At 38.2% G+C, this 19,939-nt stretch overlaps 1 protein-coding gene across 2 annotated transcripts in view; it reads right to left on the reverse strand.

Moving 5' to 3' along the window:
- nalcn (sodium leak channel, non-selective) overlaps nucleotides 1-19,939 on the reverse strand; it is a 73,293-nt gene that overhangs the window by 18,117 nt on the left and 35,237 nt on the right. For both annotated transcript variants that reach the window (XM_088010449.1, XM_088010446.1), the window contains exon 17: nucleotides 18,947-19,021. In XM_088010449.1, coding sequence (XP_087866575.1) covers nucleotides 18,947-19,021 — 75 coding nt within the window. The remainder of the gene's footprint in view (nucleotides 1-18,946; nucleotides 19,022-19,939) is intronic.

Below are 19,939 nucleotides of genomic sequence, written 5' to 3' on the forward strand. Positions count from 1 at the left end.
GCTTCTGTAAAATGGTGAAATCAACCTTGATGACGCAACCACTGCGAGGAGAAGAGAGGGATTTAAACAAGATACAAGGGGAGAAAGGGACAGAATCAGCTCAAGTGTAAGACAGCAGGAACATTTGGGATTTTTGAAAAACTCAAAGTATCCTCGGTACGTATGAATAATAAAAAAAACAACAAAAAAAAAACAAGTCTGGTAGAGAGAATTTCTCTCGGTTGTAAAGGTGCAGCTTTATTTCTCTGCCTGATGATGGCAGCAACACACTTACCTACAACACACACATCACGTACATTACAGACAACCACACAGAGGATGAGATCCCACTTACTTTTCATAATAGGGGGAAGATGGCAACAAAAGAAAAAAAAAGAGAAATTACTTTGGAGTGGTTAATGGAGAACAGAAAAAGGAAGCGACAGAATAATGTGCGTGTGCGCCCTGGCACACAATGGTGGAATAAAAAGATGACAAAGGAAATGAAACCAATTATTTTCATTTAATTACTTATGGGGGAGGCTGATTGAAATTCCCTTGCAGGTGTTCAGTGTCTGGGTGCCTGGAGATATCCCATGATGCATTGCTGATTAGGCCTGAAAGTGAACTAAATTTAGAGCAATAGTGATTGGCGGCATATCGCTCAGTCGGGGGAAAAAATACTGAGTGGACTTAATGAATGTCTCTCCCAGTAAAAGTTCTGTGCAAAACGATAATATTTGTGTACGGACGAATTTCTCTGCACTTATTTGATTTCAAGCTACCGAATGAGAGTGGAGTATACCTGCGAGCGGGAAGGAGAGACATTAAATGAGGAAATGAAGGTCTGTCGATCGGATTCCTGCTTCTAGCAGACAAGAATGTGGGAGTTTCTTTGTTGCCCTGAGTGGGTGAGTGGCACACTGCGAAGATGGAATTATGCAGCAGCATCTGCTTGCCTAAGCTTTCCGTCTATATTCTGGCTGCAGAGCTACAGGCATGGTGTAAGGAGATGAAGACAGAAATTAAACTTGGTGAACAGAGTCACAAAGAAAAGAAAAAAAAGAAGGTCTTGGACCTTACCACTGGCTCACATAAATGTTAATAGGTTTACTCAAACAGTGCAGTAAATATAACAAAAGAACAAACAAACAATCTTGTCTGTCATTGTCTGTTGGTTGTAATGCTTCTTTACCTATTGGACTTTTAGTACCGTAGTCCAGACAGCCCTTACCTACTGGAACAGCATTTTCCCATAACATTATGTGTCACGGTAAAATTTAATCCTAAGCAGCTGATACTGATGGACATACTATTTGATCACCAGCTAAGAAATGGCTTCCACAGATTATTTTGATCATAGTTGAAACATTTGGTACACTGGCATTAACAATCTGAGACGATCATGGTAGCCCATGTGCAATTACTGCTATTACTAGATCACAGACACAGTAGCAACTTTATGTTATTAGTCGATCTGTAAATATTAATTTACGTTCATATGACAATTCTTTGCAGCGGCTCCAACTGATGACAGCCCGACCTATTTTCTTATCCATTCGGAAGCTGCACATAATCTAAAATACGTGACAGGACTCTGTGGTTCACAAAAAGTAAAACAAGTTTCCAAACCACATACAATCACAGCAGGATAGGAAACATCAGGTATCACAGCAGCTTCAGCTAATGTATTCTGTCTTCACATGCAAAGTCTTATGCCAGATCTCAAAAGCTGTGCACCCCACAGGCTGAAAAGAGGGAGGATAAAGCAGCTCAAACAATGGAAACACTTTCTTCCAGTGTAATCACTGACTGGATCATCAGAACGTCAAAATGCAATGGAACAACAATGCAAGCAACGGCTCTTGGTATCTCATAAAGTCTGAAGAGTATCCATATGTTCAAGCTCAGGGATCATTTAGGAGGCAGAGGACAGAATATGTCCCTCTGCCTGACTGTTGTTTTGTTTCAACAACCAACCCAATTTAAACTGAATATATTCCAAAAAAAAGGATTTGGCAGTCTTCCCATTGACCACTGAAAGCAGTCACCGGACCCCCGCAACCATGCGAGGATTAAGCAAGTGTAGAATATGGATGGATGGGTTTAGCATTGGGAGCAGCCATGGCCAAGAGTGACATAAATGTTCCAAAATAAAGCTCAACTAGATTGTATTTTCAGGTTTCGAAGTGCTTGTCTGAGAACATTTTATTATGCATGCGTGCAGGATCTCTCGGGCTAATGATTGTATGCCATCTCCTACAGCAATGACATACATTCAGGGGTTATCGAGTACTTTGATCTCTAAACAGATGGACCCAGCCAGAGAGAAGTGAGGAGCAGAGTCAAGAGGATCGCTCTGTGCCATAACGTTAAGTGCCTTGATGTAATGCAAACCAATGGTTAAAATAAAAGCCGCTCTTAAACTGTCTAAGATTCTAAATAAATAAATAAAAAAAGAGAGAAAAAAATATCATGCTTCGGAATGCTGAGACGCTTTGCACCTCACCTTACGTATATATGCATTTTTAAAAACGCTCTCCGACGACGAGTGCCATGTCTGGAATTGATGTTGTTCCGTTTCATACTATCAAGGCTCTTCACTGCTGCTGCTGCCCCTGTGCCATCATGCTGAAATTAGATTTCGAGCAAAATTATGGGCTTATTTGTTCTACAGTCCTGATCTAGAAGTGAGGCAGTAATTTTAAATGGTACCTCTACATTTGGGAGCAGAAGCAAAACACACAAATAACAATCAAGCACACATACCCCGTTTCCCCCCAACCCGCACACACACACACACACACACGCACACACACACACACATTAATTAAAATTGCTCTCCTTCTCCAAAAAGTCATGATCAATTCTGCCAACTCAGAGAAAGAAACCCTTTATCTTCAGGAACGTTCCAACACAGCCAAGCTTTTCGTGTCGTGTGAAGTGTTGTTTCAAATTTACTGCAACCATCTTTTTCCCTAAGCTTCCAGTTCTCTAAAAATGTCAGCTTCTATCAATGCTTTTATTTTTTTCCTCACAAAACTTTAGAAAGCATGCATTCCCAGATATCATTTTGGGGGCTTTTACTGCCTTTGATCTACATGGGTCTTTATTTCCAGATAGCACAAACATTGCACACAAAAAAAAAATGTTATGTGCCAATATTATGTTCACCAAGTACAAGTCTGCTGCAAAAGGGAATAAAACATACACAACAGAACTTCTTCATAAAGTTCTTTGTACAATTGGCAAAGAACTTTATGACGCAGATTCAAGACAGATACTTACTCAAAGCCCGTTTTAAGAAATGTTTCTCACCTGTAGCCCCAGTGCTTAGTTTCCACAAGGTTTACAGACATTACAGTAACATATAAAGATTATGTAACAACACAGTTGAAAGATTTATTCCCCAATAAACTGGCTTTATGTTTAAATGTTGCTCCCTTCTTTTACACCCCTTAAAACCTTTTGCATTTTGGCATATAACAAAGTCACTATATCCTGTATGAAATAATGCTAATCTGTTCAGTCAAAGAGAAAATGATACATGGTTCATAAAGTTTTTTAAACAAATAAAAATCTGAAAAGTGTGGTGTGCATTTGCACACAGGCTCCTTTAATCTGAAACAGCCAAAATCAAACAAAGTATAACCTGTGACACTATTCTGGGAGTATCTATTCTCATCTGACTGAGCTTGAACTGTTTCACAAAAACTAATTTGTCAATTTAAATAAAATATATTACCGATCATGATGTGCTCGTAGTCACCTTGCTGCACTCAGCATTAATAATAAAAACTAAATGCTTATAGTGCTTAAGATATGCTCTACATAGCTCATAAAAACTGTTCTTTTAAAAAAAAAATCCTTGTGTCCAGTATTCATATAGAAATTGACATACAATCTTGCTATGAAGAAAGCACATACATAGCAGAAGTAGCGTCAGACAGAAGAGCTGCCTCCAGCTGGATAATCTGCCTTGCCACATAAAAACACAATCACTAAAGTCTAAAGTATCGTTCTGTCTCACTGACAGAAATAATATGATATTTCCCGCTAAGTTTTAGAATTAATGCATGCTTCCAGGTGTATGAGTGTATATGTGTATTTTCTAACCACATGTTTTGCATTACAGTTGTCTACTCAAATCAGGAGTTTTATTTCTCTTGGAATCACCAGCGAAAAGCCGATAAAACCCGAGTACGACATTTCCTGCCATCGAAGAAATTCCAAGTGCAGCGGCGCAACAATGGAAGCAAGACTAATGTGTTTTGCCTTAAGACTCACTCAGGTGAGTGTCCACCACTTCCCCCACCATTTAAGCCAATTTCAGGCTCCGCTGAGCTAGGAAGCTCTTCATTCAGGATTTTTCATGGATTTTCAGACCATGACTTGGTGGCGCTGACAAACACTAGCCATTAGCATTGTGCCAAATTCAGTAAGGGCGAAAGGTCAGTAGGAAAATGTGGGTTTGATAAAAGCAGCCATGATTAGAGAGAACACAAAAAAAGAGGCTTGAATATTGTGTAAAATTTCAATTTTACAACTTGGACCCAGAATAATAATAATAACATCACTAACTTTTATTTTATGAGATGACAAATATGTGTGTGAGTGAGTAACTCTATTTTTCAGAAAGATTACATCAATTGGATTTTAAACTTTTATTATGAAGGTCAAAGGTGCTATAGTTCACCAGCTAAATAATAATGTACAACTTTAATGTGTCCCCAATTGTTTAAAAAAATAGTAATCCAACATGTAGATAATTTATTATATATCTGTTAGTAAAAACATGCATTTTGTTTCAAGGAAAGAATATTCTAATTATTTAATGTCAGTTTTGTGCTGAAACACATTATGTGTTTTTTTTTGTTTGTTTTTTTTGTACATGGATTCGGTATGAAAAGCCACCGCTGATCCTTCCTATATAATTTGTCAGAAGTTGACCCGCTGTGCAAATTAACCAACCAGATGCTGCAAACTATTTTTATTATTAAACTTTGATTTTTTTTTTTCATATGCATTTAGTTTTTAAAATATTTAAATAACCAAGAGGAACATGTACTAATTTAATTAATAAATGAATCTATTTAATAACAGAATGTTAAGAGCAAGGAAAAATATCGGAAGAAAAAATGTTTCCCTGAGAAAGATGGGAAACCACAGCATTGACAGGAGTGTAAAGCAGCACTCAATTAAAAAGCCTGGAGAAAATCCACAATTGAACTAAATTACCTTTTCCAGGATATTCAAATTTACTGAGGCGCACCTGTTAGCTATCAGAGTACGGAAACAATGGATAGAGGATCTGTGAAGTAGAATTAATTTATGAAAAATAATTAAAATTTATGATAACCAATGCATGATTTAACATATGGCTTGCATTTTTTGCAAAAAAAAAAGAAAGTCTTTTGAGCATGGCGCAGTCTTCAAAGAATTCATCCACCCATTGAGTATCACTAACACAATATGGGAACAGTACAACATTTAAGAACTGGTCATTAGTCACTCAGGTACTCTAAAGCACAGGAGTAAAAGCATTAGCTGTTTATGTGACAGTCATGTCTATGCTCCGTGCATCACACAGAACAAGCCCTCTGAGCCATCCCACTGGTCCCTGTAGAAGGACCCTCTGTACACACAAACATAGAAAATGAATATTTGAGAGACCAGCCAGCAGAAACAATGTGGAACTGCTGAACAGCCACCTACGAAATTGCCGCCCACACAGATAAGCTGAATGCCTGTAGGCGTGTGCGTACATACTGGTCAAGTCCTCTGCATTTTACCATTCAGCCATCAGAGCCTAGCAAAACAACACATTCATCAACACATCCAGACGGGAGTTGTTTATGTGGAAGGATGTGGATCAGACTGGACATTATACAAATACGCATCTTTATCTCATTCTTCGATGTATGATGCAGGATTTTTATCCCTTCTAAACAACGGACCACTATTATGCAGACATGTAAACGTGCGTGTGATTCACTTTGACCTTTCTTGACTCAACATTTCCTCACTGTCTTCCTTTAGCCTTGGGGATAGCATGGCTGTTTGGCCCAGGGGACAGAGAGCTGAGAGCGAGTCAGCAGGGTCACCCTCTCCTCACATTAGCTGGGTAATGAGCCGTGCTTTGGAGCTGTTGTAAAGCCACACAGCCCATAAACCTCTGATAGCTGTTCCTAATACCGAAAACAACTTCAAGTACCAGAGATGTTCCCATTTCTTAATCAAAAAATGATGCCAGTCAACTGACAAAAAACAAAAGAAGGAAGCCTTGAATGAAACACAATTACTTTAGTTTCTACATAATTAGTCTAAACTTTATCTGCTTTCGGTCAGGTACCAAATGACCAAAATCAAATATTTAGTTAGTTGAAGATGTCCAGGCTCAAGCTTTCTGACAGTTCCAATAACTGGAGGCACATATGTGTTTTATGGCACACCTCAAACACACAGCTTTTTTGTATTACATTACAAAAAAAAAACTGAATGATCTACAATAATCAGGAAGGTATTAGAGCAAAATGTGTGCCTTCATCTCCAAAGGAAAGCAAATAAATTTGGTAAAGCTGTAGGCCAGAGGTCTGCTACGCCAGGCCTCGGGTGCCTTTGTCCTGCATCTTTTGGATGCATCCCTGCTCCAACACATTACACTGAACTACATTCTTGCTATGTGATCATTTCTTTCAGGTGTGTTGGAGGGTAGGGATGCAACCAGACGTTGTAGAACAATGGCACTTGAGGACTGGAGTTGCAGATCTTTGGTGTAGAGTAGACTGAAGCGGTTAAGCTAAAATAATCTGGCACTAATACAGGCTGAAAGACCACTCAGAGAGGAAGAAGCCGTTAGTCAAAAAGCAGAATTTAAAAAAAAGTAGATTACAGTTTCCAGATTTTGGGAAGCATGTTCAGAAATCTGAGAAAGCTAAAATTGAAGTGGGCTATAATGATCCTCGTTATACTTGAAGCCAACAGGTAAAGTCTATATTCCTGAGAACCCAATCCTGATAGTGGAGTACAGCGTGGCAGCATCATCTGTTGCCGTTTTCAGCAAGAGAAAACGATGTAGCCTTCAAAAACAGATCCCGTTGTGAGGAAAGTAAATATTTATTTTTAGAAATATTTTAAGAAATATTTATGCAACATCTCAAGACATCAGCCAGTAATTTAACAACTTGGCAGAAATGTGTCTAAATGAATGATAACCCAAAGTATACAGTTTCAAAATTACTTAAGGACAATGAAGTTAATGTTTGAAGTCGCGTTACAAAGTCCAACTCTCAATCCGATCGAAAATTTGTTGGCAGAGGTGAAAGGTCGCGTGTTAGAACGTCAGCCTACAAACCTAAGTGACACAACACTGGGAATCTTTAATGTAAAAAAAAACAAATACTTAACTAGTTCATTTCTAAAGGAGATGTGTCTTTGTATTACCGTGGACTGCGAAGACAGTTTCGGCTGCAGCATAGGGTCAGGAAATCTTCCAAATGAAAACTGAAAGTGACATTGAAAAGATAAGAACACATTGTACTGGGATTCTCCAAGGGGTTATGCGCCTTTCTTCTCTGCTCCCTCTGTCTTCGTTCCTATTCTTCTCCTCTGTTAAATCCTCAAATAAGCCCCTTAGTCCATTAAATAACATAAATGGAGGGCAGGCTTTTAGTTTAATTCATAAATCATGAAAACCATGGTGGGAGGCCGTAATGCTATCACCTCATAATGCATTTGATCAAAACCGAATTCTGCCGAACAAAATGAATATTCATTGCAGAACGTGTTGAATAAATGGATGCTGCAGCATCACGCACGCAGCAGAGAGGATCCACCGATATCCAATATACTACCACGTGAGCGCGATGCATTAATACCGAAAGGAAATTAGAAATTACAATTAGAGACATTATTTGTTTGCCTCAGTGCGACTGTTTCCTGTCACAGCTGTGAAATTCTGACAATGCGGCTTGTTCCTATCCATGCTTCCACTCTTTGTGTTAATTATTCCCTACCTCCTATTTAACATATTTTTCTGTTCCTCCAGCCTCTGTAGCTCTCTCTCTCTCTCTTTCTCTCTCTCGCTCTTCCTCCCTCCCTCCCTCTCTCTCTCTCTGATATGTAACAACCAGTGCCAGATCCTTCCATGCCCCTTTTACAAATATGGAACAAGATGATAGACGCAACTTAGCTGACAACCACACGCTGTCAGTGCCGCGGCTCTTTCCATTCAAAACATGACTTGACAGACACACTTGGGGCAGCGATCTAATTTACCCCGCACCCGCACATCACACCCTCAGTCTGCGGTTTGTTTGGTTCCCCATGGTGTTTCTGTAAGGATGTGCAGAAGGTGGCAAGGCCTCGCTCGGTCGTTTCTGCTGAAGCTGATATCATGGGATTTTAAGATGTCCATCATAATTCATCACAGAGAAACAAACAAGAAGACAGACATAAAAAAACAAAAAAAACATATGCGCCAATTAGCATTTTTGCCCATACATACATAAAGAATCTCGGTTAATAATTTAATATCCACATGTGTAATCTTTGCACTAGATGGCAGTATGGTTAGATGGTACAAGCTACTCAGAACAACAGTTCATTTGATCGACTCTACGTTACTTCTCTGGATTTCAAAGACAATCTGAAAATCTCCTGTAATTGCTGCAGAAATAAGTATTAATTTGTCCTCTGGTCAAAACGTTCAAATTCGTCGCTTGGTTAAGATTGTGGAAAAAACATACATTTAATGTTAAAATGTCAATTGTAGCCCAGAAAAATATATAAAAAAACATAAAAAGTACATTCATGTAATATATCACACATTATAGTATCTTCAGCAGACTTATTGATTTCGGATTGGAGACGCACAAAGACATTTGAAGTTGTTGACCTGGACTTGGAGAGTTTCAGCTGGCAGATGAAAAGTCAAAAAGAAACTAAATATAATAAAACCTTCTCACTAAAATCACCATACCTAAATGCTATCTGGTTATGCTGAGCTAACAACAGAGCTCCTCAATGTAGATGTTGTTACTGAAGGAAGATTACTTAAAGTTAAATATTTTTAGTACCGTTTTTGCTGTGTGCAATGTAGTCAGAGGAAGCACAGGGATATGAAAAGTCATTTCAACTTTATCTTCTACTTGTCAAAACATGTCGCCGGTTAATTCAGGCTGTGAGACAAAATCAAATCAATTCAAAGTATCTGCAAATCGACAACGTGGAAAGTGTGATATTGTTGGTGAACATGTTTGTTTCCTGGCTTTTTTCTTTTTTTTTATAGCAAAGATGTTCTCTCACTCTTCAATTATGAAGCAACTATGGTTGGCAGCTAAATCGTCCCTTTCTTTCTTTAGAACAAAAAACTGCATGGAGATAACACAATAACACTAGAAAGATAAGACAAATGCATAATACTTAGATTTTCTTTCTAGCCTTTTCTCTTCTCTGCCCCTTCCTTATAAGCAGGATTACCCAACATCAGCTTGGACTGGCCAACCTGACATCGTCAGCAGAACCCTCGTCTGGCAGACAACTTCAACAGCGTCTACTGTAGGTTTGAAAAGCAGCCGTTCACACCTCCCACCAACTCGTCCACATCTCACTTTGACACAAAAGCTCTACATGCAGCAACCACCCCCCTCTCTCAGAAATGTCTCCTAAGGTTTCTGAGGAGGATGTAAATATGCTCGTTCAGAGGCAGAGAATCAGGAAAGATGCAGGATCTCACAGTGTGTCCCCCTCATACATCAGAGCCGGTGCAGACCAACTTAAGGACTTTTGTTGATGTAGATTTGGGTGAACTTGGTGCCAACAGCTTCACCAACTTCAGCACAACAGTTCAAAGTTAGACAAAATAAATGTGTGAGGTTACATTTTTCCTCCTTGCGTTGCCTCACACTTGGAGTTTGCATACAGACAAGTGGATTTGATAGTCTACAGGTATAGTCAGAAGCACCAGGAGCTTAACTCAACTATTACTCAAGCAAGTTAGACAGAAATATACAATCAGGTCTACCGAGCTGATCATCAGGGGTGATGTTCCCACTATCCAGGAGTGAAACCGGTCTTGCCAGGGGGTCAGGGAAAGGGCAGCTAGCATCTCTGCAGAGTGCACACATCCTAGACACAAACTGTTTTATCTTTGGGTCTGTGCTACATGGTGCTATTCTCAAAAACCAGCTGCCACAGAGACTTCCTTCCCGCTGGCTGTCCCTCTGATGAACATTTAACTGCCAGGGGGACCAAATGTGGTCCATGCGTATTTGCACTAACCATGACTTCTTATTTTGTAATAACACTGTATATATACATAATAACTTTAAATAAAGATATATATTTTTTTATTTTGCACCAAATTTATAGAGTTATATTTAAAATGTCTGTGTAACAAAATGAAAATAAAAAGTCATATTTTTGTTTGTGGGCATTAACTTGGCCAAAAAAACTTCATTTGATTCTTAAAATAAATAAATAAATAAATAAATAAATAAATAAATAAATAAATAAAAGGTGCTTCTCATGACTCCTCATCTTACCTGGCCAAAGGAGCTGTTTGGCTCTCTAACGGCTCTACTGTCAGACAACCACACACAAATGTTGCCAAGAGCAGTGTGTGTGTGTGCAAACTGTAGATACAAATTTGTCACATTCCTGACAATTCATTTCACATGGGCACAAACACACACTATTACCATCATGAGTGGCCTCAGGGGTAAACATCCTCCCCTGTTTGGTTGATATCTCCTGGCACAGGTTAAAAGATTCCTCCCCAGTCTCACACCACCCTGTGGTCCTCTGCTGCGCTGTAGGCAGGAGTGATTTGTTGGGTGGAGATGGCCAATCAGTCTTTCACACTACAAAGTCCACCAACCGGTGACGGGAAGGAATGAATATTGCATTGCACTCATGGTCTCTATAAAGCTGTTTCCCCTCCGTGCATGGCTGACTGTCATTCCCGATGTTCTACAATGTCTGAAGTCCTTCTGATGAAGACGACCTTAGATGTGTCACGTGCTTGACCACAAGGGAACAGTGTTCAGAAAACAGTTCCCAGGCGGTAGCTTTTATTTATCTTTTTAGAGAAATGTGCTTTTTAAAAATTTTTGTTTTGTCAGTGAAAAATAAATATTTTGAAATCATATTTAAAGTGACATGAGCAGGAAAACAAAAACGCACACATGGAAAGCAGATGTGTCTTTGTCCTCTTACGGGTGAAATTTCTGTACCTGTGTCTAATTCCTCCCATCCACTTCTGTTTTCCCAGCCGTCTGCCCAAGGCTTTATTTCATTAACTGCTTATATTCTCTTCAGTAGGGAGAAATAAACCAGCTGATAATTAGCCATGTTCCTTCCTTTTTTTATTTATTTGTCATTTCCTTGTTATTAATGATTATACCTCATGCACACATGTAATGTGTGCTTTGGGGCATATTTTAAAGCAAGACTGTAAATCAAATTAGTGTATTCTCGTAGACTAATTACATACAATTCAAACCTATGCAGCTCACAAATGCAAGCACAACAAGCTGCTCTGCTTTATCTTTATCAAGACTCCTTTTCTGCCTGTCACAGAACATGCAGGATAAGGTAATATCGGCAGCGTACAGAATCCGGTACAGGAACGAGGCTATTATCTGTACAGAAAATACACACAGAGATTGATGTTTAAACCATTCTGATAAAGTTACGTGTTCTCATTGCTAATATAAGCTTCTGAAGACAGATTTAAAAAAAAAATCAACTTAAAGGTTTTTGTCTTTATTTTGCAGATAAAATTGAAATCCTTCTTTACTACTGTTCTCTCTCTCAACAACGTTAACAATAACAACTTAATCTAACCCATAACAGAAAACAGAGCTGTTTCTTCTCAAATATTAAATGGGGTAGTGGTGTATATTTTGAAATGATCATGTATGCCGAAAAACAACAACAATTATGTTGTGGTATGATAGACATTGCAAAAAACAGACATACAATTATTTAAAGGTGTTGAGGCAAAAACAAGCACCACGTAGCAGCACGTATGTTGTTAGTGTTCAACATGGCGCTTTATCACCACTTATGGTGGTGTTGAAAATGTCTGTTGAACAAAAAGACAGGCTGATATTTACATTACTTCACATTAATGATTATTGCATTTGTTAACCCTTGTTACTACATTAAAGCATTTTTAATGGTTTAAAAGAAAATATAGGTTAAGATTTAATAGTAAATTATAAGTGTGATGTTAAATATGTGTGCAGATTTCATAGAGGATTAGGCAAACGACAGCGCATGCTGAATTTGCCTGGTGGTGTCAGCATCATGGCTGTAAAAGTCTAGGGTTTCACCATGAGAGATTTCCCCAGACTTAATGTTTAAGGAACACTTTTAAAGGAGAACCTTTAAATGTCTTTGAGTGGCCAAAAGTCAAACCTCTGTCAGCGTGAGAATCTGCAATGTTATTTACAGACTTATTAAACATTAAATACTTTTTTTTTAAAGCACTTTAGAGAAGACAGCGCAGAAAAGCAAAGAGTTGCAAGTCCTCTAGAGCCTCAGAGCTCGCAGTGTTTCCGTCAAATAAAGACAAATGGTCTGTCAGAGTTGACAGATGCAGGTCAGGCTGCAATCAACACACAAACAGTGACAGATGTTTTTACCTGCGAGGTCTATTGATGATGCCATTTTAGAATTAGTAAAATGACTGGACACAGTCGAGCTACCCAACCTTACACCTGTCTGTGTGCACACGCACACACACGCACACACATGCACCCACCCACCTACATCCTACACACACCATTACTGGCCACTGTGAGAGTAGTACCGCAGATAGTTTATGTCCCTCAGTATGTTTATGGCACACAGAGTGACATGAACAAAACGTGTTGCCTGGCAACTCATTTACCCTGATTTCACTCATTACTGCGCCACTGAGCACACACATGGACCACGCTGGAGTAAATGTTTGTAACTGGGTGAGGGTGATATAAGAGCTGTTATTAATTTGATGAATTTTAAGGTAAATACAAAAGCAGCAGGTTTAGGGTCACCTTAGCCACAGCTATAACATTACGGGGCGTAACAGTAAATTTATTTGAAACTAAAATTCCCCATGCAGGCCTTTCAACTAGACACAAACACGTTTCACACATGCTAAAATGTTATGTGAATAAAAGTTGCGTCATTACAAATTTCTTGTTTTTGTTTTTTTTGTATCACACAAGCTGAAAAATTATGAACCCGAGTTAGTGCAGGAACTAAAAACATGAATTACCTGAGCCTAACCTCTCTCCTTTTTTTCTTTTTTTAGCTAAGTTTCACTATCCACACCCAAGCCTCATCAGTCCTAGACTTTCAGACTTAGGGAGTTGCTTAAATAAAATGTTAGCCTACAACATGATGCAAGCTAGAAGATTTCAAAAACCAACACACATATGACATCAGTCAGTCTGGAAATGGTTACAGAGTCACTTCTAAGGCTTTGTGACACCAGGAAACCACAGAGAGCCATTTGCCTCAAATGGAGAAAACATGAAACAATAGTGAACCTCCCATTGTGAGTGGCTGGCCTACCAAAATGACTATAAGAGGGTACTGACCATTCAACCAGGAGGTCCAAAAAGAACCAAAAACAGCAACTAATGCACAGACCACAGATGAGCTATCCCTACCTTACGCAAAAAGTCACACTTTTAGATCTGAGGTTCATTTCAGGTAAATCCCAATGCCACAATCTTTTTTTTTTTTTTTTTCTAAAAAGATAAGACGGTCATAGACACTGATGAAGTAGTTTTACTGAAAATATTTTTAATGGTTTCCTTTTCAAGCAAACAAAAAATAGACAGGATAGGGTTATTAAAAGAATTATGCAAATATATTTACTGAGCTTAGCATCTTGCAACTGACCCCAGTTGAACTCAGCTTACATTGATAAGGCATGACCAAAAGTTTGACTAAGTTGCTGCAGTAGAGAAATAAAGGCTTTTTTTTCCCAGCAGCACTCAGGTGTGTCAAAATGTATGCCAATTTATTTGGAACACTAGAGGCGGTTGCCAAGATGCTTTTTACAAAACCCATTCTTTGCCCTCTGGAAGATGACCTTGAATTTCAAATTAGAATAAATATTTAACACTTGCCACACAAAAGCCTTTTGCAGCTCTTTCCGTTTTTAGATTGCATTTTGTGCCCATTTGTTTTTATTTAACTAGTGCAATAAAAATCCATTATTCGACTGCCCTTCTGCACACTGACACCTACATTTTCTTGGGTGCGTGTGGTAAGGACAGACCTGATGTATTAGTTTGTCACAGATACTGTTTGTTATAAAGTTATCCCCCTCGAACTTTTCTCACATTACAACCAACAACTTCAATGTATTTTTGGGTATCACTTTGTTTCTAACCAACAGCAATTAGAGCATGACAGAGAGAAGGGAAATGATAATATGGAGTTTACCCAGCATGGCTTGTGGTAAACTCCAAACACTTTCTCTTAGCTTATGGCCTTCTTCTTTGACCAGGTTTGTGACATGGAGTTCTACCTTACAGTTATGAACTACCTTGTGTTGGTCTATCTCATGAAATCTAAAAAAAATAAATAAATACAATTTCTTACAGACACATTATGTCATGTCTTTTTTGTTGTTGTTGCTAAGGACACAAATGGAGAGATACAGTGACAGAAGTGTGGTGAATGAACACATTTTAGTGAAGTGGAAAAAGCAGGACGAGGACAACAGGGAGTCTGACATGGAGTAACTGAACCAAGAAGTATTCATAGCGGAGGCTTTGATTATTAGATGCCATACAGGTGATGGAACGAACAGATGGGGAACATCTGTTAAAGTGAGGAACTGACATAAAAGAGTAACAGTAGAAACCCGCCAACCCCCCCCCGCCCCCCCACCAAAAAAAAAAAAAAAAAAAAAAAAAAAACCACAGAAGTAAAATGAAACCTAGAATAATCGAATCAAAATGAACCAAACTAAATTCAACGCCCAGCCTATGAAACATAAATATAAAGTTTGTGGTAGTAATATGACATAATTGTGGAAAACTTCAAAGTGAATGAGTATGTCAGAGAGGCATTAGAGGTAGGTTGTAGTGAGAGGTGTTTGTTCGGTGATGTTTCTTTTACTTATGATGGTGTCATTTCATAAAATGTGTGTAAATCGGCAAGTTACACTCCACGTTACACTCCACAGCTAAGCTCTGTTCTGATTAGCTCGTTCTCTCCTGCTTTGGATATTATTATACTGAGCAGTAAATCTACCATCTATCGACGTGACATAGAGGTCGGCCTTGTAAGCCTGACTGCACGTGTGTTTTCACCTCTCTTTGACACGTAGACCATAAATAAACAGGTAGTCTGCCGGGCCACCTGTGACACATGTGCACATGATGTTTGCTCAATCTGCACATGGTGGTGACTATAATGTTATCTAAGATGGTTTTCCAAAGTATGTTCTTCACACACATGAAACAGGAAGCAGATTTTAGCAGATATACAATTTTTACCACTATGTTAAAGATACTTTTCTGGTTATTAGATGGAATTAGAAATCTATCTAATACCCATAAGCAAATAGTGCTTAGAGTTTTGTGTTAAGAAGTGCAATGGCTGATTTCCTTTAACTGAAAGAAGAATGTACCAGCAAATTGTCGATAAAAAGTCTGTGGACGAAATGACAACGATCCCACGCAGCCAAGGAAACTCAGATTTCAAAGAAATAAAGTGAAGTTGCTAGAATTACCCTGGTAATCACTTGAACTGGATGAGATGACCAATGTGAGCAGGACTGAACGTGGGTGTGCTCAATACTGATTCCCTGTGTCATTTCACCTTACTACAGATAATTAACAGATCTATTTGTGTTGATTTCTTTGTAGAGAACATGTAATTAACTTAAGGTGATACTGGCATCTGGTGTAAATCTTTATATAAGGAAATATATTAGCTAAAAAAAACAGTAATGTACTTGATACTGTATTTGAAGCTTACCTGATTTGGATATGAACAAAAACAAACAAAGAAAAAAAAAAAACATTGAAATGAGCTAGTAAAGTCAGGCATCAAGCAGCAGGTACAAATACTGCCTTACAAACCCTGTAATTGGTTTCTGGTAGGCATTTCTTAGAAATTTTGTTACGTTTGTTAAACGTTAAATGTTTGCTAAATCCATCACGGGTTTATATATAGTGAGTTTCTGCACCCATGATTGAAGCACCTGTAAAATAGGCAATTTTACCGTCACTGCAGCTAACCAGTCGGCTGTGGGAGGGAAATAACATGTCCAAGCAAACTGAAGCCTGTCAGCCAGCTATTAGGGCACACTGACTGTACTCGACAATTATCTGAGCATGTGTCCCTGATGACGTTCAAGCTGATTAGCTGCTTCTGGGTTCTGAATGGACATAAACAGAAGACCAATTCCTGGAACTGCCAACATTTTCGTCTGTGATGATTTAGAAAAACCTACTTCTCCACAAAAGATTTGCCCACCGCAGCACTTACTCTGCATTTCATGACACAAATTGCTTTTTTTAAAGTTGAGGATGCAGCATCAGGCATCAGGAACCTTGCATTAGTATAGGAATCCATGCCTTTTCGCTTGTTTCTTTCTTTAAACACATGTTTTTTTAGTTGATTGGCAACTTTTAGAGCTCAGGCTTTAAATAGGACAGAAAAAAAATACTCCATCTTGTTCATAATGTAGCCAAAATTCAACCTCGTCACTCATCGCAGAGAATAAACACAAAGCACTTAGCTTCAAATGGACCTGTATTTTGTCAAAACAAGCAAAAAATGTCAAACAGCAGCCGAACCTGTAAGCACTTCATATGTTGGGGAGGCAGAAATGCCATTTTGAAATGCATTACTTGATGTACTTTCCTGTTTTCTTTTTCTTTTACATTAGTTTGTTGCCTCTGAAATATAAAGAAAAAAAAAAGAGTTCCATTCTCCTGTGTGTTTAGCAGCACTTTATTTCTAAGGCTTGATTCTTTTGTGTTTAATTTATGGAGAGTCTATACTGCAGCCCACACAATTGACCTGCGGTGTTATGAGCATTTGAAATTGTTCACTGGTGAGTCTGCAAAAAACCTCAGTGGGATTTTTTCTTTTTCTCTTTTTTCTTATAACTTGGAATGAGTCATGTGCGAAAAGGTAAAGAAACAAAAGACGACTCTCATTATCCTGCTCATGAATGAGGCTGGTAACACAGAAATACACATAGCACAACATTTTAAAGCCACAGTAAATTTGCAGATAACATTATGGAGATATAAGACCAGTTTTTTTTTAACACCAGTTTTAAAGTCCCTTCACTGGCTCCCTGTAGCTCAAAGAATAGACTTTAAAATACTGTTGTTAGTTTATAAATCACTGAACGGTTTAGCACCACAATTCATTAAAGATCTATTACTGCTGTACCAACCGTCTAGACCCCTCAGATCTTCTGGTTCTGGTTCTGCTCTGCATCCCCAGAACCAGAACCAAGCAAGGAGAAGCAGCATTCAGTTTCTATGCACCACAAATTTGGAATAAACTTCCAGAAAACTGTAAAACAGCTGAAACACTGGGTGCCTTTAAATCTCAACTTAAAACCTGTTTAGAGTTGCTTATGGCTAAATTAGGGTTAGAGTGTGGGTTTTGATGTCTTCGATGTTTTTGATGTTTTTAATGTTTTTATCTTTGTTTTTTATCTCTTTATGTAAAGAAGTTTTAAAGGTTTGAGTCCTTGTCAAATGGTGGTTTAACTAAAGTCCTACAGAAGGAAAGGCCTGTAGAGCCTCTTATTTTGGAGGAGATCCCTTAAGGGCAAGTCCTCATGTGGATAATGTTATTTCTGATTTTATTTAATTTTTTTATTAAATCTCTTTATCTTTACTTTATTTTCTTTTATTTCTCTTTCTCACCGTTTCTTTTTCTTAAAATCTCTCTCTTTCTCATTGTCTATTCAATGTCACATGCTGTTTTTATTTTAATTATGTAAAGCACTTTGAAATGCCTTGCTGCTGAAATGTGCTACACAAATAAAATTTGAGTGATTGATTGATTAATAAGATGTTTTTAAATTAGAAGATTGTACAAATCCTTGTGGCCCTGCCTATTGTCAGCTGCAGAAATACACAGATCCTGGTCAGGAACACCAATCAAAACCCAGGAGGAAGGCGTTAGCAAATTATTTAGCTTAACCTCAACTCCACAGACAGATGGTTGAAACTTGGACACAAACATTGGATAAAACAGAATAACATTTTTGGTTTAAAGGAAAAAATCCACAAAAAGCCCCCAAATCATAGCTTTTTGTTGTTGTTGTTGTTTTTCTAATTAAAAACTATTTTTGTTGCTTTATCCTTTCATTTGTATAACAGGTAGAATAAAAGATGCAACGCTAGAACTTCATTTGAAATTTGGATCCATGGAAAATGTATATAAAAGACCCCATAAAACTATTAACAGTTTTAAATGCCAGAAGTTACGTTGCGTTTCAAACCTCTCTTGCCAAGTAGACACTTTTTTTTATTTATTATTATTATTATCAACGAAAGCACATACTGATGAGAAAAATCTGCCTTCTCTCCAAATCTGGTTTCTATAAAGATGTCGGTGACCAATATAATAAATCTGCTGCTTGACTTTCCTCTGAGTATTTTTAAAACTGGCACCAGCTTATGTTTACGTCGAATTATCATCCGCTAAACCCAACTGCGTCTTTGATGGACAGCTACATTTTATTTTGAGCAAACTCTCGATAAAGTAATCTCCAAAGTTTCATCTGCCAAGTAAAAAGAAAGCCTGCAACAACACCAGCGTAGCAGCATGAAGTGGAATACACTTGGCAAGTACTTCTCAAAGTGAAGAGCGACATGTTACAATGCCAGCGCTAAATTACAAAACAAAAGGATTATTTCCCCATAAAACTCCTGCTGTAAATCTATACTACAAAGAACTTCAAAGAATTTCTATTTACCTGTTTGAGCTTCTTTAAGTCTTCGTCCAACTCGAGATTGTCCAAGATAACAGCCACAAAAAGACTCAGCAGAATCTAAAATGCAACAAGAGAGATTTCAAACACAGCTGTGGCGTGTGAGCTTCTTACAACATGTTAATGTAATAATTACCATCACAATAAAAAATGACAGTGCAGTCTTTGCGCATCTTTTCACTGTACACACTCTGCATTGTGCTCGTATTTGCAGCTTGCTCTGTCCTGGAAGACATCCTGTCTGTCTGAAGGGAGTCGTGAGTCATCCTGAGATTTGGTGTGCTGTCTGATGACTCCTTGTATCAGAGGGCCATACACTGAAATGTCAGCGCTTCTTACGCCTGCAAGTCTGATTATCTGTGATTAAATGTGCCACTTGAGTGAACAAAAACAGAGGCTGGCACTAAATGACCGCCGAAAGAAATTCGTGCATTTATTTGACCTTTTTTCCACTGAACAGATCTTTGTGAAAGCACTCAAAGTGCTTGAACGTTTTTTTTTTTTTCATATTTTATCACTTTACAAACAGAAACTGCAATGTATTTTATTATATTTTACATAAGAGGATGTTAATGCCTACATACAAAATGCTATGTGTGGCTGAAAGCCATCTAGGTTTTTTGGGGGTTCATAACTTACATCGCAAAGAAGATTGGGCAAAAATCTCAGCAGCTAGATGGAGCGGTGAGCAGAGTGAAATCGCTATGTCCTTTGCTTTTTATTTCACAATTATGCTCTACTTTCCAGTGGTGTGTCATACAAATATCTAATAAAACACATTGAAGGTTGGGTTTGCCATGTACAGTAACAACTGTAAAACTGTCAAAGGGTTTGGATACTTTTAACCGTACTGGCTTTTATTGTTTAGGATGAGATTATAATCTTCAACAGAATATGGCTGTGCATACAAATGTACCAACAGCAACCATCGAATAGCTTTATGTTGTTTATTTGACCCAGTATAAGCAGCACAGCGTG

Source organism: Poecilia mexicana, unplaced genomic scaffold (genome assembly GCF_051168715.1).
Source record: "Poecilia mexicana isolate PSO_F unplaced genomic scaffold, ASM5116871v1 scaffold_2, whole genome shotgun sequence".
Taxonomy (NCBI): Eukaryota; Metazoa; Chordata; class Actinopteri; order Cyprinodontiformes; family Poeciliidae; genus Poecilia; species Poecilia mexicana.